Source organism: Palaemon carinicauda, chromosome 41, assembly GCF_036898095.1.
Source record: "Palaemon carinicauda isolate YSFRI2023 chromosome 41, ASM3689809v2, whole genome shotgun sequence".
NCBI lineage: Eukaryota > Metazoa > Arthropoda > Malacostraca > Decapoda > Palaemonidae > Palaemon > Palaemon carinicauda.
Window position 1 is genome coordinate 7,082,601 of NC_090765.1, and position 26,820 is coordinate 7,109,420.

At 37.2% G+C, this 26,820-nt stretch overlaps 1 protein-coding gene across 1 annotated transcript in view; it reads right to left on the reverse strand.

Moving 5' to 3' along the window:
* pigeon (protein) overlaps positions 1-26,820 on the reverse strand; it is a 153,942-nt gene that overhangs the window by 56,108 nt on the left and 71,014 nt on the right. The window contains exons 8-13 of the mRNA XM_068364505.1: positions 23,212-23,379; positions 21,520-21,679; positions 10,876-11,006; positions 9,524-9,715; positions 4,707-4,883; positions 3,741-3,947 (exon numbers count right to left, since the gene is read on the reverse strand). Coding sequence (XP_068220606.1) covers positions 3,741-3,947; positions 4,707-4,883; positions 9,524-9,715; positions 10,876-11,006; positions 21,520-21,679; positions 23,212-23,379 — 1,035 coding nt within the window. The remainder of the gene's footprint in view (positions 1-3,740; positions 3,948-4,706; positions 4,884-9,523; positions 9,716-10,875; positions 11,007-21,519; positions 21,680-23,211; positions 23,380-26,820) is intronic.

The following is a 26,820-nucleotide window of genomic DNA, read 5'->3' on the forward strand; positions in this document are numbered from 1 at the left end:
CAAGCACGAACAAACAAACCCTCTGCAACACAGAACATGTTTTTTTTTTTCCCTTACTTCACTGATATCGCATTTTTTAATAATTTCACATTAGACATGAATAAAACTGATTTCTACCTGAAGCACGCAATTCTCCCTTACATCAAAAGGTTAGAATTGCGAAATGAGTAGTATAATGTAACCACATTAGTACAAAATGAAACACACATGCAACAATCAATAAACATATACATATATATCGAATAAAACGGAAATATATAAAGTTAAAAAGATCAGTGACTGGGGAGGAGACTAAACACTAGTTCACTAAGGACTACGTTTTCAATCTCTCACCGTACAGTGCCTTGGGACGAGAATAAAAACTAAAACGTTTTATCCTCTCTCCCCGTACAGAGACTTGGGACGAGAGTCAAAAAACTGAATCGAGAACAACGTTACTCGCTCCCAAACTCCTTGTACAGAGACTTGGGACGAGAATAAAGATCGGATCGTTCTATCTTTCTCTCTCTCTCCGTCTCTCTCTCTCTCTCTCTTGTCACTCACAAGAGAATGGCCCACTCACCCTTCGTCAATAACAGGTTATTTGACTAAAGGAAAAAACTGAAAGGACTAAGAAATTGAAAATTAACAAGTTCCTTTAAATTAGTATCTAAAACACTTCAGTTTGAAAGAAGAATGAACAAAACGTCAAAATCGATTTACTCTTTCTGCAAAGTGAAACCGTGATTCTCTCTTTCTCTATCATAACGATAGAACGCAAACTGCGTAGCATAAATAAACCAAACGTTAGTTCATCTTTGAAAAAACAGCATGAAGACTATTCAAAGAATATATTTCTTAAAATATTTTCTAAAAAATATTCATCTCATCACTCTTACAGAGCAACTGTTTTAAACTAAACCAAAAATAAAAGTTGAATGGGCTCAACGTTGTTTAACTTTGTTTTCCAAGTTAGGACCGCCTACAAAGAATAGGTAAAGGCCGCATATAAACAAAAACATAAAATTTATCTTGATGTTTAGTATAAATGGAAAGCTAATCGAAGAGGCCTAATAAAGTCGGGTGAGATATAAAATATAAAATATATAGAGGTAAATCTATAAATATCAACAATAATTTATAAAATGATAAAAAAAAAAATTACTAAAAGCCTTTAACACACTTCCGTACACTGAGGGAAGGGTCGGCCATCTTTTCTCTATGGAAAAACCAGAGATTAAAAAAAAAGCAAGGGCAAACCACTTTTCCTCTCCTTTCAAAAGCATTTCTTTTGAAGATAGTATTGAATAATCCAACACGGCGAAAGCAATAAAACCAAAACCAAGTACTTCACCAATTCGGTCGAAAACTCGAGGTCATAAAGCGAGCGGAACCAACTTGTCGACAAGACCGACAGAGAAGAACTGAAGAAATTGACAAGTATATGCGGTATCTGGCCGATAGTCGGCGCTGATGGTCACACCCGCAACCTTCACGGCGATCGCTCGCGAGTTTTTGGAATCTGTCGAGCCGTCGGAGACGTCAGCTATTATATATTCACCGGCTAAGTTTAATATTTAAAATTCCCCATGAATGCTGGGGTCTAGCTTATGATAACGCTAGTGGTAACGCCTACATTAGCAGTAACATTAGCCAAATCAGGTGTATTAGGACAAAAAATCTTCAGTTTACCGATTCTTAAAACGTACTCAGAATGTATCATACTTGTGTCTAGCAAGAAATGGATTATACGATATGCAACACCATTAATTACTCCTCATAAAGATTGGACATGTACTCTTGGCTTAAAAGCCGGAGTGGATGATATATCTGAATTCCTAACTTGCTCTTCCATCTTTATTTCTACTATACTTAGCAAGAACCTGGGGTTAGCTAGCACAAGCTTTTAATATAGAAAATTGTCAAGCTGCATGAGAAATTTGAGTTTTAGATGAATAACTCCAATGTAATGAACTCAAAAATACCACAATATGATCAGCTATTGGTAAATTATTATATCAAGGAACTTTATTTGAATATGTTAAACTAGGGTACAATATTGCCAAACAAAACAATATTTGAAGTCTCAGGAACAGCTGATTTCATAAAAATTAAAAAATGCTCTGTAAAAAGAAAATTGCAGCTTTTGCCAAGCAATCTTATTTCTAACAGCTGACCGTTCACTCACTGTTTGAACACTAATCCCTACTTTACTACCAACATCCAATAACCTAGCTTGATCAAAACTTTCCCGTGATTTAATTACTTCTTTAATATTTCAAATCTTTCACAAAACCTTTAAACACAAACTTGAAATATTCTGCCATAGATTTCACGGGATAATATGGACATTCTGAAAATCTGTGATCTAAATACTGACCCTCCCTCATAATACAAAGTGAATGCAGTTCTTTATCTTATAAATGAAACTTGCGTACTTAAAATTTGGTACACTAATGTAAAGACATACCTTGATAATCTCATCATTCTACTGACCAAAATTGAAAACTACAAAATTAAAGAGCAAAAGTCAAGCTAAAGATGATGGCACACGCGCAAGGATCTTTTGACAAGGAGGTTACATGGGATTTTAATCTCCCCATACCAATAGGTATTATGCCTTGCAATATGTGGTGTTACTGTATCAATAATCTCCAAGGAGGAGAGGGGATATATATTAAGAAGAATTAATTTTTATTTTTTAGTTAAGAAGCCTGGAAGTTGTAGCTTTTGGAAAGGTAAGCTTATGACTAACAGGTAAGAAGGATGGAAATAAAAGAAGAATTGAAGGAAACCCTAAAATTAAAATATTTCTCTGCAAGACTAATATTTTTATATAAAATTGATCAAACCTGTTCCCTTTTTAAGAATAAAATCCCATTTTAGGAATAAAATTGCTTTTTAAGAATAAAATCCATTTTTAATAAAAAAATGATCATACATTTGAGCTAACTCTGATGAAGGATCAAGCACAATATGATCAAAATACTTCAAACATTCTAAACTCTCAGCAATGTCACTTGGAAGTTTACCAATAACTGGGTTTGGAGAATTGCTTTTATTATGCAAAGCCACAAGATAATTCTCATGATTGAGTCTAAATTGATTGTTTATAACAACTTACCTAGGCCTTCAACAATAGATTATACTTGTGTAAAAAAGGAAATTAACAGTCCAAAAGAGAGTTACCAACTAGTTGGCTCAATACTCATAGTTATCATAGCTTTATACTTGAATCAACTTTACGCAATGGTAAGTCACCAGTACAATAAACATTAGTCCATATCAGTCTTGAAGGAGGAATATCAATCAATGGAGAACCAAAAGAAAAAAATCAATACCAGCCCTCTTCAACACAGCTTCCCCTGTACCTAGAATTTCTGGTGGAAACTTGGAATGAAAAATATCAAAAGGAAATGAAATTAGACCCAAAATCTTACATGGAGTAGATTTTTCCTTAAATCTTGTACAAAATATTCTGATGTCTTTTAAAATCATCTAAATGGAGACACTTCAATTTCTTCTCCAAATCCAAAGAAAGGATTAGCTCAAGGGTGAAGAGACTGAAAATTAGTTCAACAAGTCACCTTGATAGAAATGAATAAACCAGTAACTCCTAATGAAAAATGGGAAGAGACAAGAAATGCAAAATATGAGTCTAATTAGTGGATAATCAAGTTCAAGAAAAGTTTAACTAAAAGAACAGTTGTTTATAAGAAAATTAATATTAGCTATGGTTTAAACAAAATTAACATACAAACCTTGTATGTGTCTAAAGAAACCATCAACTTGTCAACAACATCAGTAAGACTAAAGCGATTGTGATGTCTGCGGCTGGTATGCTCCCAAAGCTTTGTCCAAGTGTCAGTAAGTGATCTGACAACCCGTTCTCGTGGTGACAAAAGCATAATGCAAGCGTTTTCTAGGAAGCAGTATGATATTCTAACGTTTTCTTCAACTGGTGACTCCTGTAAAAATATGTTCAGAGTTATAAATCAGATATCAAAAGGTGCTATGTAAGAATGTCATCACATGAAATGAAAATAATATACTGTAGCCTACTGTAATGTTCACTAGGCATGTTAAAATTATGACAAATGTTTCAGCTTTTAGCTGGAAACACTGCAATAATATCGTTGACTAAAATCATTAACCTTCTGTGCTCATTTGTTATTGTTTGATATAATGAACAATAAAGCTTAAGACTAAATTTTTGGGCAGATATTAAGCAATCATTTAAAAAAAAATTTACCGATTGACAAAAATCATAGCCTATCCAAGTACAGTATCTATAATAAAAGCATTACATTTTTAAAGTTTACTATGAGCAAAATTCACCAAGTATCATGATTTTATTGTTTTATAAATAATCAGGTAGGATGTCGTAGATATATATTTATGCCTTGTATTGTAAATATCCTGAAACTTGCACTTTTAAGATGAAGTTACAATACTTTATAATAAACTTGAAAAAATACTTAGTTCTTTCTGAAAACTATTGACCACTGCAAACAAATTAGCTAATCACAAAAATACACAAAAAACAATAAATTGGTCAACAAAAAATATTGTAGAAGTTAAACAAGAGTATCAAGACTTTTATCATAGAAAACATATATTTTCTAACTAACAGAGATATGACATTACCTACCTGCATCAATTAAGTCTGCTTTTTTATTCAAGAGAGGGGTTTATCAAATAAATATCTATTAATAAAAAAAACTTACAATATATTCTGTGTCTGATGTGAAAGGAGCTGTTGTGATGGGCAGAAGGGAGATTAGATGACCTGCATCTGAATCAATGTGTTTATGGACAGCAGCATAAGTTTCACTGACCAAATACTCCTGAAGCAGAGCTGGAGTATCTAGATTGTAAAGATCTTCACAAACACTCCACATTAGCTGAAAATTGAAAACATTCATTAAAAATACTACCATCATATTTGTTGTAAAACTAAAAAACAAAAATAAGTACTTTATACAATTTCAGGCCTTTCAAAAAGTATATGTCATTTAAAAGTATTTCTGAAAAAGAATGATTAACAAGCAGTACTGTCAACATTTTTTTAATAACTGTAAATCAGAGCATTAAATACTTTAACTTGCAGAATTTTCTATTTAAGAATATAGTAAATTCTTAATCAGTATATAATATACATATTTCACAACCACCCTAACTCAAATTAGTTTACAAATACAGTACAAAACTCATGAATACACAAATGTGCCGAACAATAAAACAAATATGTGTTTACATCCTACAAAATCTTGATACTGTTAAGCAGCTAGTATTATCACTAATTACAAAAGATGAATAACTTTTACTAAAAACATGAAGAAGTAGTGTTGTAGAGTACAAGACAAATAAAGCAAATGACTATAAATCATCTGATCACAGAACGTAGGATATAACATGGCCCACAACTACGATAACCTTACTTGCGTTGTATGGATCAGAAAGGAACCTATTCAGAGATGACAAATTAAATCAAAGACAATAAGTATGTATTTACTAAGTAATTTTAAGTAAAAATATAAACAAATTACAGTTTTTTTTTCTCCAAATATAAGCATCTCACTTCCCAATTAGCCTAGCTTAGGGTTGAATTAATATAACTGATAAATTACTTTTCAAGCCACTCAGAAAATTACTGTTTTTAACTAAGAATGGTCCTAAATCTGACCATGTTTAAACTTCATATAATGATGAAGCTAGCAATTACTGGAACAGAAACACAGCAGGGATATATTACTTTAAACTAATTACAAAATAGAACTCACTTAGCCCAGCGTCATGAGCCAGAAATTACCCTAGTCCAATAATCAATTAAACAGCAATTGCAAATACTTGTTCTGTGTAAATAAACTCCGAGAACAACTTACAGCGGTCTTTTTAATATATTCTGATTAATGGCACAAATAAATTATACAAATTAACAAATAAATAGCCTATTTACCATCAACTTTATACTGCCTAGTTTTTCTTAGTTTTGATAAAAGCTTTTCTGTTACGAACAGCAAAGCTATAACGATACTAGCTATTAATGAATTATATATGTTATTTGCCCTTCCATCCTAAAAGTGTGATGTGTTAAAATGAGGGCTATATGAAATTTTTGGTTGTTTGCACATGCCAATTATTGGGGCTGTATAACTGGCACAGGTATTGATATTTTTTTATATATATATTTGAGAGATCACAAGATAAGCCACAGGCTTGAATGTCCAAACTTATTTGCAAGGAAACCTAATTTGAACAAAGCAGAAAAGAGATTAGACAAAGTTTGCAAGCGATGATCAAAAATCGCAAAATAATCCTGCTAAGGTTAACATAGTATTATTTAGATAAGTACAGTACAGTATGTACTCAAGAGTTAAGAAAATAAAGTAATATAAGACCATTTCAAATATGGAACAGTGTGTCAGCAGTCTCCTGGTGTACAGTGCTGCAAATATGTTGAACAGTATACTGTAGTTGCAAAAATCATAATGAAATGAAAAAGGAAATGCATCAACAAAAAAATATTTAACATTTATCAAGTACCCGAGTCAAGTTGAGTGTTAGAGGAACATGGGGGTTGAGTGGAATGTTGGAAGAATTTGTCTCCCTCATCTACGAAGTGATCTAGTACCACTATTTCATAGAAATCAGTTAAAAACAGCATAGGAATACTGCACCAAGTTGATACTATAACTATACGGTGCTGTGTACTATAATACATTATTTCATATGCACAATGATGATAGTGATATAAACCAAAGTAGTGAGATATGTTAAAAAATATTGTAATTCTAATGCTGCAACTGCTTACAGTATTACAGTATCACATAGTACAGCATCCAATAAATAATAATAATAATAATAATAATAATAATGGCAAATTGAGGAAAATACCATAGTTAATAAAAATCTTCATATTACAAATTTACAGTCTTATATCATTGTATATTCAAAGTGAAAAGATTTCAGTTTTTTCCCAAATTGCCTTTTCAGCTGTTGAATGGAATTATTTAAGATACTCTAAAATAAACTAAAAAATACTAAGTCAATGATGAAATGAAATTCACAAAACAAAGCACCCGAATTAATGTATTAATAACATGATACTTTCCGGTATGATTGTGAAGAATTTGTCTTCATTCTTCTTTCCTCTTGTATTTGGTCTCGTTCCCAATATTTTAATTATCCCTAAATTCTTTGCTCCCACACACTATGTTTTCTGTGCTGAAACACGGGTAGACTGTGCTAATTTAACTTGTTGACAATACCGTATGCCATGCTCTTGACGTCACAGCGTAGAAAAGCAAAGCCTTACGCCGGCGTACGATGGTTCTTTCCTCAAACAACGTGTCGAGATAAATTGTTATACTGGTTTTTAATCTAACATTAGTAATGCTGACTTATAAGCAACTTATTTCATCTCTCAGTAGCTATTCAGGTCTGATTAATTTTAAGATGTACAGTATGCCCATCATACCAGCCCATTGCTAATTGCTCATTTAAATTATTAATTTTTAGTAAACCAGAATAGGTAGGATTATTATGTATGTATATTACCTTAAAGCTGCAAGATTTCTCTTTGTATTTTGCACAAAATCCTGCCTCCTACTCACTTACAACGTTATATTGCCCTGCCCTAAAGTCCCGATATGGCACTTCAACTGGGTAATCCTACGCCCAATGACTCTCACCTGTTTGGGAGCTGAACCCAGGTGAGCCAACTCAACCTAAGGGTCAGCCCCATTCGTGCAAGAGCAGCTGTTGTGACCAGCTGACTGACCTGGTCAGTCAATCGGCATCTCTGGCTCACCCCCAAACTAGAATCCCACCAAACAAAGGACAGGGGATTTTAGTGTCCTGTCGGCTGGAGAGAGGGAAGAAGAAGAGTCTGGGTACTGTTCCAGGAGATCTTGTCTACCAAGAAGTGAGGATTCCAGGGGTGAGCCAGTCAAGGGTACAATCTATCCATTCAACAGCAATTTACAAGCAAACAAGCTGTAACAGCCATTCAAGGACAAGGGGTGTCTTTCAAGTAATGGAGTACAGATAAACCCCGTGGCCACAGTTTTCCCCTGTTTAGACTGGATTAGATTTTTGTTTTACTTGATTTAGTTCAACTGGCTTTTACATATTTTGGGTTGAGTGCATGGAATTTGTTCTGATGATCAAATCAACATATCCCCACCATGTAACACATGGCCACGTATTAGAATTTTGTCATCAATTCACATAATTTTCCTTTTTATGTGATACTGAGCCACAAACATTTCAGATGACAAAACATTCACACATGGTCTCCGAAATTATCGTTTTTATACGTGTAATTTTTAAAACTATGCAAATACATATGGTCAATAAAGTGCTTTAAAAATCTAACAAAATTTCAAAACTTCTAATTGGCAGTACACTAATATAATACTGAACACTGTAATGTTAGGTAAATAACATCATAAAATGTTCAAACTTACAGTGCAAAGCAAATTTAAAGCAATATACATTCAATCTACCCTACACACCTACATAAAAATACAAGGGTATATCACTCCATCCCACCAAATATTCCTGAAGTAGTATAGGAGAATCTGGTGGATAAGGATCATCAGCTTTACACCACATCAACTGATTAAAAAACAAAAAATGAAAAAGTTAATCATAAAATAAAGACAATACTGGCAGTACATGTACTGTGTTTGGAATATCAGCCAGTTTAGATATAACTGTATTTTTCAGTACATAGTTCTCTACCAGTACACACACACACACAAAACATTGCTGTTAACTTTTTGCTAATTTCTATTGATTTCAAGTTTTTAGCTAATACTGTTCAATCCTTTTAAATTTAAGAAGATTAGTGGTGGTAATAAGTCACAAGGAAAGTTAGGTGAGGCACAAGAGAACTGAGAATAGAGATCATTACAAAATCTTGGAGTGGCTTGCTCTTGTCTGATCTAGCCGTACAGCCTTCCCGTAAGGACATCAACTTTCATACTACAGGTAAAGTAGAGTTCAATTAATGAGCATTCAAACTGCTTTGTGGAATAAATCAAGTTCGATCTCTTGAATTCCTTATTCATAAAATATATACCAAACATTTACATTTTCCTGTGTAACCAAAAATAAGAAGCAAACATTTCTTTACAAAAACAAACATGGGCTGTACCAGTTCACCAAAAACAAAGACGTAAAACATAATTTTGAAACTTATAGAAAAAATTAAAGGCTATCCTAGAATAAGTTTTAAAATAACTTTAGAACACTGAAAACATATTTCTTGTTACTACTATTGCCTTAATAACACATAAACTACAATAAAAAATATCAACTCATACTATCACTAACTAAATCAATCTTATTTCATTGGTTATGAAAAGAACTTTTACCTACATAAATATAATAAGAATATAAAGTTTGAGGCAAGAAATCCTTAATATAGTTAGTTCGAATAAATATATAAAGCTAGAATATTATGTTAATGAAAACAGTCACACAACTGTATGCATATGCAATATATACACGGAAACTCTGCAGATATATCACTTACCTTTCTTGAAAGGTCATGATCTTTATCATGAACAGCAGTCAGATGCAATATGGCTAATCGTGTGCTAAGTATGGGAGAGCTCTTGAAGAGAGAGAAAAGGGATTCTTTTGTAACACGTACTTCTACAGTCATCTGATTAACACCATCAATGAAGGTCATGCTACGACCAGAAGTGACCTTACCACCAATTATCTGCAAAAATAACAAAGATAAAAATTATATCAACAAAGTAAGAGAATGAACAAAATTTCTTTTAAATAAAAGCATAGCTTGTAATATATGCTGATTATAACTTCCATCTCAGATTACAAGTATACTTACGGTTGGACTTCGTACATTATTTACAACCAGGGGGGTTTACTCTGGTAACCTTTTTATTATACATGTTACTGTATAAAGAGGGGCATATAGAAGGGGAACTAAAATTCATATCCCACCCAGAACAATTGCACTATTTGAAATAATGGAAGTAGCAGCCTGCTTGTATAAATACACTAATATTCTTGAAACTGAAAATAGATACATTAATATCATTATAATTATAATTATTATTATTACTTGGTAAGCTACAACCCTAATTGGAAAAGCCAGGGGCTATAAGTCCAAGGGATCCAACATGGAAAATAGCCCAGTGAGGAAAGGAAATAAACTACAAGAAAAGTAATTGACAATTAAAATAAAATATTTTTAGAACAGTAACAACTTTAAAGTACCGATAAATCTTTCATATACAAGGTAAAAAAAATTTAAAAAAGAGGAAGAGAAGTAAGAATAGTGTGCCAGAGTGTACCCTCAAGCAAGAGAACTCTACTCCAAGACAATGGAAGACCATAATAGAGAGGCTATGGCACTATCCAAGAATAGAGATCAATGATTTGATTCTGGAGTGTTCTTCTCCTAAAAGAGCTGCTTACCATAACTAAAGTCTTTCTTTTACATTTACCAAGAAGAAAGTAGCTACTGAACATTTACAGTGCAGTAGATAACTCCTTGAGCAAAGAAGAATTGTTTGGTAATCTCAGTGTTGTCAGGTGTATGACAGAAGAGGATATGTAAAGAATAGGCCAGACTATTCAAGACATGTGTAGGCAAAGGGATAATGAGCCGTAACCAGAGAGAGGGATCCAATGTAATGCTGCCCGGCAGTCAAAGGACCCAATAACAAGTGGTACTAGTTAAACACTAAACCCAAGACTAGGGGTAACATTTCTTCTGTCTTGCATAAAAATCTAATTACATAAGTGATGATTTTCATTATTCAATACTACAAATGAAATAAACTTTATTTTTATTTGGATGCTAAAGCGTGAATGAAACTTACATACATATACCAAGGCACTTCCCCCACTTACCTGATATAATTGTGCATTAGGAAGTAGTTGAGCTGGAGGAGTTGTAACGATATGATTGTTGGGCAAGTGATCCAAGCCAATGTCTAGCATGTGCATACAAACACCAGGCACTATCACCAGCAAATAATGTTCTGAAATGCAAGGAGAAATGAGACAAAGAACCTATTTTATGTAATTAAATCACTCATATAACCTATATTTTCATGTGGCCTTTACGTCCCCAGACACTGAAAATTAGCCAAAAATAAAATCATATAAAAATATACTTAATTCATCCAACCACAATACTGTATTCGTAAACCTCTCATCTCAATTTGGGAGGGAGAATTGTTCTGTTGACTTCTCTAGAGTAATAACAGGAAGAGTGCAATGTTTACAGCTAGCCCTAGATTTTTGTGGGTTCTTTCTTTGCGATTTCGCTCATTCCCGAGAATTACTCTCGTGACACGACGATTTCAAACAGCCTGCACTCCCTTGCACCTAGCTCGCTTCATGCCACTTCCCTCTCAGCTCAGCACAATATCCCATCTCACACTGACTCAGCCTCAGTCTTGCATTGTCCATGCTCAGGTGTGCATCTCCCGCTTCGGTCATTTTTTAAAAGAATCATGTTTTCATGTGAAAAGTAATGTACAGTATTTGTATACAGTAATACATACATTTACGGTACATTACCCAGTAAATATAAATACTGTACAGGAGTGTGATTCCCTACAGTACCGGGCAAGAGACGATGCATCAGTTGTTGTGTTATGCTTCAAGACTACTATGTAGAACTTCGTTCGAAAATGGTTTGTGGTCTTTGTATAAGATATGTACACTTAGTTAATCTTAAATGCAGTATCATTGTACAGTACAGTACTGTAAGTAAATTACATGTACTAAACTCTGCAATGTATAAATGTAGGCTATGTATGCGGTGAGTTGTCAAACAGTGCGAATCCTCTGAAAAAAAAACAGCAACACTTACAGTACAGTTAACTGTACTGTAGTGATAGTACTGGAAATATATTACTGTAATATACACTATAGTATCAGTGAGTGTTATATTAGATAAGAACAATCGTTTTTTGTTGTTTTAAGTGTCCCGATGATTACTGTAATGCTGCGTACTGTATTGTACTGTACCGTAGCCTAGCTGTGTCTAGTAGTACGTAATGTACATGTGTGCACATGTACTGTGCACTTACTAAAATGTCTTCATTTAATTACAAAATATTCATACTGTGATAGAAAGTAAGTAAAAACCAGATTAGGCAGTACTTAGTGTGTTAATCAACTGGGCATAGGCAATGGACAGTGAGTTGGTAGGTTTAGGAGTTATCCCACCCTAGGGCAGCAAGTATTCGCGAATCCTCATTCTTAGGACCTGTCTCTTATTACCCAAACCCCACGAAGAGCGAGGGCTGACTGTATTTTGACTCTTAATAAAATGATATTTTGATTATAAAATAAATTTTTGAATATACTTACCCGGTGAATATATAATAGCTGACGTCTCGGACGGCTCGACAGAAAAATACAAAAACTCGCGAGCGATCGCCATGAAGGTTGTGGGTGTGCCCACCAGCGCCAACTATCGGCCAGATACCGCATATACATGTAAACAGCTCCAGTTCTTCTCATCCCGCTGGGTCTCTATCGGGGAGGAAGGGGGGCCTTTAATTTATATATTCACCGGGTAAGTATATTTAAAAATTTATTTTATAATCAAAATATCATTTTTAAATATTAAACTTAGCCGGTGAATATATAATAGCTGATTCACACCCATGGTGGTGGGTAGAGACCAGTATTAATACAGTTTACGGCGTATATGCTTAGAGTTTTTGACAGTTATATCATAACAAAACCCAAATAAATATAGGTACCTGGTAAGGAAGCTGACTTTGACGATTACTCTGCCTTGTTAGTCTGCTTTCCTCACGAAGCCCAGCCATCCTCTTAGGATGCTGAAAGACTCCCAGGAGCTGAAGTATCAAGGGCGGCAACCCATACAACAGGACCTCATCAAACCCCTAATCTGGGCGCTCTCAAGAAATGACATTGACCACCCGCCAAATCAACCAGGATGCGAAAGGCTTCTTAGCCTTCCGTACAACCCAAAAACAAGATTAAAAACATTTCAAGGGACAGATTAAAAGGATATTGGAATTAAGGGAATGTAGTGGTAGAACCCTCACCCACTACTGCACTCGCTGCAACGAATGGACCCAGTGTGTAGCAGTCCTCATAAAGAGTCTGGACATCTTTTAAGTAAAATGAAGCGAATACCGACTTGCTTCTCCAAAAGGTCGCGTCCATAATACTTCGCAGAGATCTATTTTGCTTAAAGGCCACGGAAGTTGCTATAGCTCTCACTTCGTGTGTCTTAACCTTAACCAAGCAACGGTCTTTTTCACTCAAGTGAGAATGAGCCTCTCGGATTAAAAATCTAATAAAATATGACAAAGCATTCTTTGACATAGGTAATGATGGCTTCTTAACTGAGCACCATAAGGCCTCAGATTCACCTCGTAAGGACTTATTACGAGCTAAGTAGAACTTAAGAGCTCTAACTGGACACAGAACTCTTTCAAGTTCGTTGCCTACGATCTCTGACAGGCAAGGTATATCAAATGACTTAGGCCAAGGACGAGAAGGCAGTTCATTTTTGGCCAGGAAACCAAGCTGAAGTGAACATGTGGCTTTATCTGTGGAAAAGCCGATGTTCTTACTGAAGGCATGAATCTCACTGACCCTTTTAGCCAAAGCCAAGCACAATAAGAAAAGTGTCTTGAGGGTGAGATCCTTCAGGGAGGCTGAATGTAATGGCTCAAACCTGTCTGACATCAGGAACCTTAGGACCACGTCTAAGTTTCATCCAGGAGTTGCCATACGACGTTCCTTAGAGGTCTCGAAAGACTTAAGGAGATCTTGGAGATCTTCATTATTGGAAAGATCTAAGCCTCTATATCGAAAGACCGAAGCCAACATGCTCCTGTAGCCCTTAATAGTGGGTGCTGAGAGGGAGCGAACATTTCTCAGATGTAAGAGAAAGTCTGCAATTTGGGCTACAGAGGTACTGGAAGAGGACACAGATGCTGACTTGCACCAGTCTCGAAAGACTTCCCACTTCGACTGGTATACTCTAATGGTAGAAGCTCTCCTAGCTCTCGCAATCGCTCTGGCTGCCTCCTTCGAAAAGCCTCGAGCTCTTGAGAGTCTTTCGATAGTCTAAGGCAGTCAGACGAAGCGCGGGGAGGCTTTGATGAAGATCCTTTACGTGGGGCTGCCGTAAGAGATCTATCCTTAGAGGAAGACTCCTTGGAATGTCTACCAGCCATTGAAGTACCTCTGTGAACCACTCTCTCGCGGGCCAGAGGGGAGCAACCAACGTCAACCTTGTCCCTTCGTGAGAGGCGAACTTCTGCAGTACCTTGTTGACTATCTTGAATGGTGGGAATGCATACAAGTCCAGGTGAGACCAGTCCAGTAGAAATGCGTCTATGTGGATCGCCTCTGGATCTGGGACTGGCGAGCAATAGATTGGGAGCCTTTTGGTCAACGAGGTGGCAAAGAGGTCTATGGTGGGTTGACCCCAAGTCGTCCTAAGACTCTTGCACACGTCCTTGTGGAGGGTCCATTCCGTGGGGATCACCTGACCTCTCCGACTGAGACAGTCTGCCAAGACGTTCAAGTCCCCCTGGATGAATCTTGTCAACAGGGAGATGCCTCGATTTTTTGACCATATGAGGAGGTCCCTTGCGATCACGTACAGCGTGTGGGAGTGCGTGCCTCCTTGCTTGGAGATGTACGCCGAAGCTGTGGTGTTGTCTGAATTGACCTCTACCACTTTGTTTCGAAGAATACTCTCGAAATTCATCAAGGCCAAGTGGACTGCTAATAGCTCCTTGCCATTGATGTGCATGCTCTTCTGAACTGAGGTCCAAAGACCCGAGCATTCCCGACCGTCCAGAGTCGCACCCCAACCCAAATCCGACGCGTCTGAGAACAACACGTGGTTTGGGTTCTTGACTGCTAGGGACAGACCCTCTCTCAGACTTATGTTGCTGTCCCACCAGTTCAGGCATACTTTCACTGGCTCGGAGACCGGGATTGATACAGCCTCTAAAGTCTTGCTCTTGTTCCAGTGAGAGTCTAGATGGAACTGGAGAGGGCGAAGGTGAAGTCTCCCTAGCGAGACAAACTGCTCCAGGGATGACAGAGTCCCTACGAGACTCATCCAACTTCTTACTGAACAACGTTCTCTCTTCAGCATGAGTCGGACTTTGAGCAGGGCTTGTTCTATTCGGGTGGCAGACGGAAAAGCCCGAAAAACTAGACTGCGAATCTCCATCCCCAAATAGAGAATTGTCTGGGATGGAATCAGTTGAGACTTTTCTAAGTTGACCAAAAGTCCTAACTCCTTTGCCAGACCCAACGTCCAGTGTAGATCCTGCAGACAGCGATGACTGGACGATGCTCTGAGAAGCCAGTCGTCCAAGTACAGGGAGGCTCGATAAATGAAGGAATTTTGAAACATTCCTCATGAGCCTCGTAAACACGAGAGGAGCAGGACTGAGGCCGAAGTACAGTACTCGAAACTGGTACACCACATTCCTGTAAACAAACCTCAAAAACGGTTGGGAATCCGGGTGTATAGGTATGTGGAAGTACGCATCTCGCAGGTCGAGAGAGACCATCCAGTCTCCCTCTCTGACCGCTGCTAAGACGGACTTCGTGGTCTCCATCGTAAATTTTGTTTTCGTAACAAAAACGTTGAGCGCACTGACGTCCAGCACTGGCCTCCAACCTCCTGTATGCTTTGGGACTAGAAAGAGACGGTTGTAAAACCCCGGTGATTGAAGGTCCGAGACTTTCACCACCGCTCCCTTCTCTAGCAACAGAGACACTTCGTGATGTAGAGCTCGTCTCTTTGACTCTTCTCGATACCTGGGAGAGAGGTCTATGGGAACTGTTACTAGAGGAGGTCTGCGTCCAAAAGGTATTTTGTACCCCTCCTTGAGCAACAGAACAGACTCTTGGTCTGCACCCCTCTTCTCCCAGGCCTGCCAGAAGTTGTTCAGTCTGGCCCCTACCGCTGTCTGAGGACGTGGGCAGTCAGACTCAAGCCACGGGAGGACTTGGCTCCTCTCCTCTTACCTCTCTTTCCCTCGGCACGAGAGCCTCCCCTGCTGGGAGCTCTGCCACGAAAGGGCGGGATAAACCTAGACGCAGGAGTCTCGATTCTGGGTCTCACAACAAAGGATGAAGAAGGAGCTCCCTTGCGAGCAGAAGAAGCCATCAGGTCATGTGTGTCCTTCTGCACAAGCGAAGCAGCAATGTCCTTAATCAGCTGTTGTGGAAACAAGGCAGCCGATAAGGGAGCAAAGAGCAGTTCCGATCTTTGACAGGGAGTAACTCCTGCTGAAAGGAAAGAGCAAAGGGTTTCTCTCTTCTTCAAGACTCCCGACGTAAAGGTGGAGGCGAGCTCATTGGAGCCATCGCGGATAGCTTTGTCCATACAAGACATAATAAGTAAGGATACATCTTGGTTAGCAGACGAGATCTTCCGACTTAATGCTCCTAGAGACCAATCTAGAAAGTTAAAAACTTCAAAGGCCCTGTATACGCCTTTAAGGAGATGGTCAAGGTCCGAGGAGGACCAACAAATTTTCGAGCGTCTCATGGCCAGGCGACGGGGAGAGTCTACGAGGCTTGAGAAGTCACCCTGGGCAGAGGCAGGGACTCCCAAGCCGAGAACTTCTCCCGTGTCATACCAGACGCTCGATCTAGAAGCTAGCTTAAAAGGTGGGAAGGCGAAGGCCGTCTTCCCCAAACTCCTCCTGGTAACCAACCAGTCGCCTAGAAGACGTAAAGCCCTCTTAGAAGAGCGAGAAAGCACTAGCTTAGTAAAGGCAGGCTTGGCAGCTAAGCCTAGCGCAAACTCAGACGGAGGCGAACGAGGAGCAACAGTAACAAAATGATCTGGGAAAAGATCCTTGAAAATCATCATGATTTTCTTAAAATCCATCGAAGGTTGCACAGACTTAGGTTCTTCTACATCTGATAAAACGTCCAAAGGATTATCATTAGGAGGAGGATCAGCAACGTCCTCATCTGAAGGAACCTCGTCCGACAACTGATGAGTCTCAAGCAAGAGAGAGACCTGTCTTGGTGGCAATGCTTGACAAGCAGAGTCCACACGCAAAGGAGCATCAGTAGCAGTCCAGGACGCTACGTCATGTAACTGCTTAACGGACTGACTAGCAACAACAACAGGAGCGGGAGGACGCTCGACGTCAAGTCGAGACTGCCTTGACTGCCTAGATTGAGCAGTTAAAACAACTCTTGACTGCGGTGCTTGACGCTCAACGTCAAAACAAGTCAACTTAGCTGGTTGGCGAACGTCCTGAACGTCAACACGAGCATGCGGCAGCAGCTGAACGTCCACAAGCGGCTGAAAGTCAATACGGGACTGCATCGAGTGAGGCTCCAAGTCACGTGACTGACGTGACTTTGTAACGTCAACGTCAACAGGACGAGCAAAGGCTCGTTTGGGCGGCTGACGGCCAGGATCTCGATCAGCGTAACGGCGAGGATCATCGTGAACCTGCTCAACAGTACAGTATACTCCTCCATAAGGGAGGCAAGCTTATTCTGCATATCCTGCAGGACAACCCATTTAGGATCAACGGGAGTCGGTGCGGGTCGAGACGATGGTAACGTCTGTGACTGCAAAACATTGCCTAAACTAAGACTCTCGGAGCCCGTGTTACGCTTTTGTTTAGGCGGCGAGCAGTCTTCCGATGACTGCACAGGGTCAGAGCTGTCCCAATGGCTACAGCCAGGACGCTGGACCTGTCCTGAAGGGACTGACTTCCGTTTTAAGGGTCTCGAAACCTTGCTCCACGGTTTCTTACGCGAGAAGCCTTCGGATGACGAGGAGAAAACCGCCTCGCTCGTCTTATGGTAGGGGCGGTCTTGACGAGACACGCCCGAAACCATAGAGGGAACGTCTGTTCGTTGGTTAAAGCCTCTCGTCCCCATAAGTCCTACGACATTACTTCTCCCTGGTGCATGGGAGCTTGCAAGAGGTCTCAGACTAGGCGAACGACAAGCACGAACAGACGAACCCTCGGTCGCAACACTGATAACACTTTGCGCACTAATCACTTTATCCCCACGATTTTCTAATGTGGCACTCTGACACTTTAACACTTTTACATCCGCCATGAGTTGATTACGGTCCGTAGCCAAAGATTCAACTCTCTCGCCCAACGCTTGAATGGCACGTAACATATCCCGCATTGATGGTTCATGAGTGCTAGTAGAAGGTTCAGGCACAACTACTACTGGGGAAGGATTAGGTTCAGGGGCATGGGAGGAGGAAAATTCTAATGATCTAGAGGAACTTCTCCTCACCCTATCTCTCTCTAGCTTACGAGAATACTTATCAAACTCTAGCCAGTCGAATTCCGAAAGTACCACGCACTCATCACACCGATCTCCTAATTGACAGGTTTTACTCCGGCAATTAGAACACACGGTATGTGGGTCGAGAGAGGCCTTTGGAAGACGTTTGTTACAATCCCTAGCATTACATTTACGAAATTTAGGAATTGGAGAAGGGTCAGCCATTTTGAAAAGTCAAAGAAAATCCAAAAACAATCCAAAGTCATCAACAATAAAATCTATCCAAAAAAGAGTTCAAGAGTTTTAATTGAAGATAAAAACACCTGCACTGCGAAAGCTCAAAACCAAAAAGAAGTACTTCACCAAGAATGACGAAAAACTCCAGGTCAACAGCGAGTAATGGAATCAACTTGTCGACAAGACCGACAGAGAAGAACTGGAGCTGTTTACATGTATATGCGGTATCTGGCCGATAGTTGGCGCTGGTGGGCACACCCGCAACCTTCATGGCGATCGCTTGCGAGTTTTTGTGTTTTTCTGTCGAGCCGTCCGAGACGTCAGCTATTATATATTCACCGGCTAAGTTTAATATTTAAAATTTGAATGCCAAAATGTCTTGTGATAGATAATACAGTATAATTAATGTTATAATGGATAAACCGAGCTATTGGCGACTGAAAATCGAGTAAAGGAAAAAGCACAGTCAAGAATGTGACTAAATAGATGGTGAATAAAAGGTGTGGGACTGAACTCCGTATTACTGTATAAATCGTATATAACAGATGATGCCAGAAGATATGCTAAGGGTTGAAAAAATGGATTTTGACATAGGAAAAATCTATATATGGGTGACATAGCCATGTTGTCCTGATGGAAGTTCCTCTAGGCAGCTTTCTACTTGGGATATTTCTGTGAATGATATACCAGAGAATTTTATATGTAGAGGTATCACGGGGTTACTACCCCCAGAGTGAATATCCCAAAAGATATTGTGTATGTAACAGGGACGTGTTTAAATACAAAAATGGTTATCCTTCCCCGAATAGAGTTAACCTGTCTAGAAGGATGGGGGATAGGATCGGTAACATGGATGAGCCGTTACAATTACAACACCAATGTGTTAATGTAAATACGTATAGTATGCTTGTTGCCATACCTTTTTGCAGCGCTATTTTTAGATAGTGCTTCTGGGAGTTTCTGCTTTGTTTTTTTGCAAAATTCAGGTAGTTTTTGATCATGGATGATCTACTTCTACTTCTCTGCTTAAGTTGAGTACTTGGTGGTTTGGTTTGGTTGAGGATTTTGTTTCTCTCCTTTTTATATTTTGCGATGTGTGCATTTTTCTATTTCAAATTCCTCGGTGTTTTATATGAATTTCTTAGCTAGCCTGTTTTAAGTATTTTGTATATATACCTTAACACTTTTCATTATTCTAGGTTAGGCATTTGCTTTGTTGCATGCTTGTCTTCTCTAGTCTATGCCTTAGGCTAGCTTTTCCCCCCCTCCCGTTCTTGCCATGTAACCGTATGGCTCTTGTGGTGGATAGCACACTTCACTTATTATTAATACCGATCCTATTCTAGACAAGGTTAACTCAATTTGGGGAAGGATAGCTGTGGTTGTATTTAAAAATGTCCCTGTTGGATACAAGATATCTTTTGGGATATTTGCTCTGGGGGGTAGTAACCCTGTGATACCTCTACAGGTAACATTCTCCGGTATATCACTCGCAAAAATATCCCAAGTAGAAAGCTGCCTAGAGGAACAACCATCAGGACGACATGGCTCGAACCGAAAAATATATATGACAAAGATATTTTCAATGGCTAGAATGCATGCAAATAGCTAATAAGGATGAAAAAAGCAGGAGCAACAATGAGAGAGAGAGAGAGAGAGAGAGAGAGAGAGAGAGAGAGAGAGAGAGAGAGAGAGAGAGAGAGAGAGAGAGAGAGAGAGAGAGAGAGAGAGTTACAAGGATTTTGGATGTCTCAAAGACTTTTCAGTCCATCCTCAGAGACTCCACTTGCTCTTTGGTAGAGCAATTTACTTTAAGCATTTAGAGACTTCTTATGATCATGTCTAATTTATTCTTGAACTCGTTTACCGTATTACTGTTTACTACATCTACTGGAAGTCTATTCCAAGTATTTGCTATTTTGTATGTAAAGAAATTGCAACATTGAGTGGGGCTGTATCTTTTTAATTCCAGTTTGTATCTGTTACCTCTGGAATGATTTGTGCTAAGTGTGAATAGATTGTTGTAATCTGCATTTGTTATTCTTTTAGGAATTTTTAATGCCTCTATTAACTGTCCCCTTAGTCGTCGAGTTTGAAGATCAAATAAATTCAAACGTTTCATTCTTCGTCTATATCAAAATTGCCAAATGTTGGAACTAGTTTGGTGGCTCTAGCTTGTACTGCTTCTAGTCTATCTATGCCCTTCTGAATACTTGGAACCCAGACTTGGACTCCCTATTCTAGATGGGGTCTTACTAGTGATGTGTACAACTGTAGTACAGTGTCTTTGTTTCTGTATTTGAATTGTCTCTTTATGTATTCTATTAGTTTGTGTGCTTTTTGTGCCTAAGTTTTGTATGTACTACTCTTTGCAGTAGAAACAAAGTTTACACTCAGTGGGAAGATAATATCATAGACCAGGAAGTTGTATAAAAAAATGTGGTGTTTATCGGCAAAAAAAGGCAGATGTGGTCTTCACTGGTTTTAAACTAAAATTATAATCTAAGAGATTAAGAAATGTGTCCAAAGGCCATAATATAAACTGAGGTTTAAAAAGATTGAGATATGTGGTATCAAAGGGTTAGAAAATAGAGAGAGATTTGACATCAGGCTGCTAAAAAACAATTTAATGATGTCAAAGACCAAGATAGTTTAGATGAGAAAGGGATGAGAACGGAATGCCATGTCAGAAAAGTTATATACATGAAAGTTGCAAGATTAACCCTAGTTTTAAGGTTATAAAAATCACAAAAATGACAGATAAAAACTTAGAGGATATTAGAGTTGGAAAAGTGTACATAATGTAGAAGGGAATGAGAATAATTTGCACGTCTCGTCATGCAAAGGAAAATATGATATAAAAGTTTTTATGATGATGATGGCAGTCTTTAAATTACAACAAACAAAATTTAAGGCTCTTGTAAAACTAGAGGTCATTTTTCTGCATAAATATTTTAATGATAAAGGAAATAATTTTGTACAGGGTTATTTATGTTAACAGATATTTACCTCCAAACAATGAGTATGTAGGCAGAACAGAATGCGCATGGCCCCATGGAACTCCGGGTACAACACTGTGCAGTACACAACCATGATGAAGAAGTGTTACTGAGTATGCTAAGTACACTTCACAACCCTCTGGGTCAGCTGGAGTTTCCGCCAGACGTGACTGTAAATAATTAGAATAATTATTAAAATATCATAGAAACTGTTACTTTAACACTCAAAGTGTTAAATGAGTAAGAATTTACCAAAATTGAAACCTAGCTCAGCTAAGACATAAAAACACCCTTCAAATAATGTATAGTTGCACTTATTGTACAGCCTCTAATAAACGTTTAGAACACTTCCAGAAGAATCAATTCACTAGCATACACCACCACTGGCAACTAAGTTTTATGATCTTTCTTTGAAAAGACTCTCATTGGAGACTTAGAAGAATCTACTTCATTAATGTAGTATAGTCATAACTCTCTCTTACATCTCTCAAAATACAATACTTCTACTGTTTGGCAAATGCACATCTATATAACCTGTTTTTAGTAGAGCTTTTGTACTATTTTTGTCTTCTGAAACATCAAAGTGACCTTTCTGGGAACACTGCCTGTATTGTTCCACCACAGAAATGCAGAGCTGTGAGATTTTCCTATACTTCTTGGTTCAGAATCATGAATATCTTTAGGAATAAATGTATGAAAGGCAAATTATGGCTAAGGGGTGGTGAGTAGGGTCCTTATGTATGCAGTGGTTGGCTCATCACAACAGCACCTGGAGAGAGAGAGAGAGAGAGAGAGAGAGAGAGAGAGAGAGAGAGAGAGAGAGAGAGAGAGAGAGAGAGAGAGAGAGTAAACTTGTGATTTTCTGTGCATTTTACATTAAATATTGGTCTATAATCAATATAGAATTATATTGTTATTTTAGTATTTAGACTCGTACTTTGTCACGTTTTGAAACTACTGTATAACCTGCGGTGCATATTGAAAACACATACAGTTATGAGCATATATATATATATATATATATATATATATATATATATATATATATATATATATATATATATATATATATATATATATATATATATATATATATATATATATATATATATATATATATATATATATATATATATATATATATATATATATATATATATATATATATATATATATATATATATATATATAATCTCAGAAAGATATTGTGCACACAAAGTTTTTTTTCATTCATTCATTATGCAATAATGCACACCAATATATGTACAGCACAGTGTAATATATTTATTGAATCCAATACAAAAAAATTGGAGAGAACTCATCATAAGATGAAAAAATGGGGATAATGATCATAAAGATTTTTGTAGACTTGACTTCTACATTCAACTACAACTGGTACACTCAATTACTAATGTACACCAAGTCAAAATTACTACAGTAGGACTTATGGCCCTAGATTTGGTTTTCATCCCATCTGTAAAAATAATTGTAACTTTTGTAATTCTAATCCTAATAACTTCATAAAATTCTGACTATGCCTTTGACATACAGTACAACATGCCACAAGAGTAGCAATCTGAGTTGGTATCACAATATCAACGATTGTACACATTCATAAAATGAAAAACCTATCCAATATACAGTTGCTACAGGTAAATAATAAAATTTCTCTTGACAGGAAGAAAATTTGAATTAGACATACTTTATAAATATAGTGATGACAAATGCAAACAGCACCAGAGGGAGAAGTCACAACTCGAAGATCGAGCCAGGCGTCGCCAGCAGAGTGTAACAACCCTTGGTCACGGTAATCTCCACTCAGATCCATGGGAGAATGCTCTAAGCCTGATAGTTCAAGTGGCACATTTAGCTGAAAAACAAACAATATAAGAAAATAGCATCATAAATTACTAAGCTCCATCAAAGTATAACTTTCATTTCTATGGATTTATGATAAAGCAAGACTACTGTTACCTAACAAAAAAAATTGTATAAACAATTGATAAAATAACTGGTACTGTATTCTGAATTATGGCAAATATAATCAAGTCATATCTTACAGGAAATATTTACTTAACTTACACTTGCAAAAATCTGACAATACATCAGTTGTAAAATATCGACATTGGCTATAAAATGTATTTGTAGCTATGTACACGATAAGATGTTATACAATCAGAAATTCATCATTGCAAATTTAGAAACTGTGCTTATTAGGAGGGAGACACAACAATGTTGCTTCAGCTTATGTATCCAATTAAAAAGATACTGTACAACGAACTTCTATAACATAATACTGGACATCCATAGAAAGGATATTTTTGCACCTACAGCCTTCAGAAAAAAAAATTCTAAAAGTTGAGAATTCAGTCAACATAAGACATACATTAGAGGGGACTAAAGAACCTCTGCAGAATGACTGGTCAGCACCGGCATATTAAAAATAGTCAAACATGTATGCCTAATATGTATAAGACAAATCCATACAGTATTATTATACTTCCATGAAGACTCATAACTCTTGATTTAATTCATATTATTTCAACCTTCCAAGTTTATCTAATGTTGCTAGATATCATACATTGGTAATTTAACAATTGCTATGAGGTTTAAATAAAAAACAAGTTATCTCTCTGGAAGTAGTTGTTATGCAGCTGCTTGCTTTGCAAGTTTATCTGCTTCCTTGTTTCTGTGTACTTTCACATGTAATGGTACCAAAAAAAAGTAGGGTTTGATACCTCTGATCTTGGAGATATGAACCCACTAAACTCCTTTAAAGGAATTGGCTACCCAAGTTCAAAATGCCTAGTATTTGCAAGATACATTTACCATAGGAAAAATTTTCTATATTTCCCTCATCTATCACTGTTGTTTTCAAAAGCAGCTAAAAAAACATACAAGGATTTCTAGGGTACAGAATTGTGTTTATTGCCTGGCTTATTCAGTGTTAAGGACTTGCATAATATCTCATGAAACAGGCTATGACTTGGCATGTTATTACACAGACGACTAAATACTAAAGCAGTAATCAACTGTTTGTTTAATCATTCATCCTGATTAACTTTAGATACTTTGTTTTCAATGCTTCTATAACATTAAAAAAGCTTATGTTTGGGATTTTATCTCTGGTTGCATTCTTTATGACTTGGTCATTGTGCATACGACACATGAATATAAAAATGCATCATAGAAAAATAGCTGAGACTGGAGATTCATCTAATGTGTAAAGTAGCTTACAAGTGTATTTCCTTAACCTTTTGTGTTAACTCTGGTCATTTTTCCTTTATTATGCAAGATTGAATACTTCATTACAGCCCTTTAACCTATAAATCTATGTAAACACTTGCAAAGTAATATCTAATCATACTAAGACCAGTTATAGGGGTCTCATGGTTACTGTATCAAGTTATGAGACCCCTACTACTGGTCTACCATGATAAAATATTTGTATGCCAAAGTGCATTGTTAAAGTGTCTTATTGTAAATGATAATTTTGAAATTGGACAGTGTCTGCATATTAGAGCTATACTATTCTTGATTCTAGAGATATATCACTTTTATTAACTTTATACATGTTTGCATATAGTAGGTTAATTACAATACATTGCTAACTGTATTAGGTTAAGGTTTTGAGTAATCTAACATACTATGTGCTTGAACTAATCTAGTTCCTCTTTTTTCAGAACTGTAACCTACTTTTAGCTTTCAAATTGGAAGATTCACTGCTGAGAATTCCTAATTTCAAACTAACACTACTACCACTACTATGACTGTCTATCAAGTCGATGACAACCACTGCTTCCTTAAATGATAACTATGCTGATGACGATTATATTATTGTTATTATCATCATTATTATTATTATAAGCTAAGCTATAACCCTAATTGGAAAAGCAAGGTGCTATAAGCTCAAGGGCTCCAACAGGGAAAATAGCCCAGTGAGGAAAAGAAAAATGAAAATAAAATATTCTAGGAAGAGTAACAACATTAAAATAAATATCTCCTATATAAACTATAAAAACTTTAACAAAACAAGAGGAAGAGAAATGAAATAGAATAGTGTGCTCGAGGTACCCTCAAGCAAGAGGCAGTGCCAAAGGCAGTGCCAAAGGCAGTGGAAGACCATGGTACAAAGGCTATGGCACTACCCAAGACCAGAGAACAATGGTTTGATTTTGGTGTCCTTCTCCTAGAAGAGCTACTTACCATGGCTAAAAAATCTCTTCTACCTTACCAAGAGAAAAGTGGCCACTGAACAATTAAAGTGCAGTAACCCAAAGTGAAGAAGAATTGTTTGGTAATCTGTGTTGTCAGGTGTATGAGGACAGAGGAGAATATGTAAAGATTAGACCAGACTATTCAGTGTGTATATGTAGGCAAAGGGAAAATGAACTGTAACCAGAGAGAAGGAACTAATGTAGTACTGACTGGCCAGTCAAAAGACCCCCATAACTCTCTGGCAGTAGTATCTCAAAGGGTGGCTGGTGCCCTGGCTAACCTAGTACCTATAACTACAACCTTCAGAAAAAAATTCCAGAAGCTGAGAATTCAATCAACATAAGTCATACATTAGAGGGGACTAAAGAACCTCTGCAGAATGACTGGTCAGCACCAGCATATTAAAAAAAAGGCAAACATGTATGCCTAATATGTATAAAACAAATCGATACAGTATTATTATACTTCCATGTAAGATTCATAACTTTTGTTGCTAAAAAGATCTTACTTGTCTAACATATCACAGAGGCAAACTTTCTATACGTTACTTGTTTAAAGTATGTGCTCAAACTTCCTTGAATAATACGTTAGATTATGATTGAGATAATTTTCAACCATCTCATAATTATTACAATTATCAACAATTTACATAACATTTTAAAGTTAAGATATCAAAGGTAAAATTAATTCTCTCTACTTCTATCTGTCTTGTGAACTTTCTGCAATAATTCCCACCTGGTAATCACTTTTTTATCTGGCAATCATTCTTTTATCTTGTAATCATTCTTTTATTATGAGTTCCACTGGATGATGGACATTATCTTTTATTATTATTTTCATTTGTTTTATTTGTCTTTTGGGACTTCTCAGATGAAGCCAGGTAAGGCCCATAGATGGAAGGTTTGATTATGGCACTGCTCTTCTTTTCTTTCTTTTGGTTATCTATGTATAAGTCAGCCTTAGGATCATGAGCGGGAAGGCACTTACTGGGTGTAGTTGAATGACATTTTCCTCTTTGGAAGTTCTTGTTTTCCAATCTCTATTAAGTCCCGTAGAGATTCTGTCCGCGACAAACCTTTTGAGGTAGAGGGAG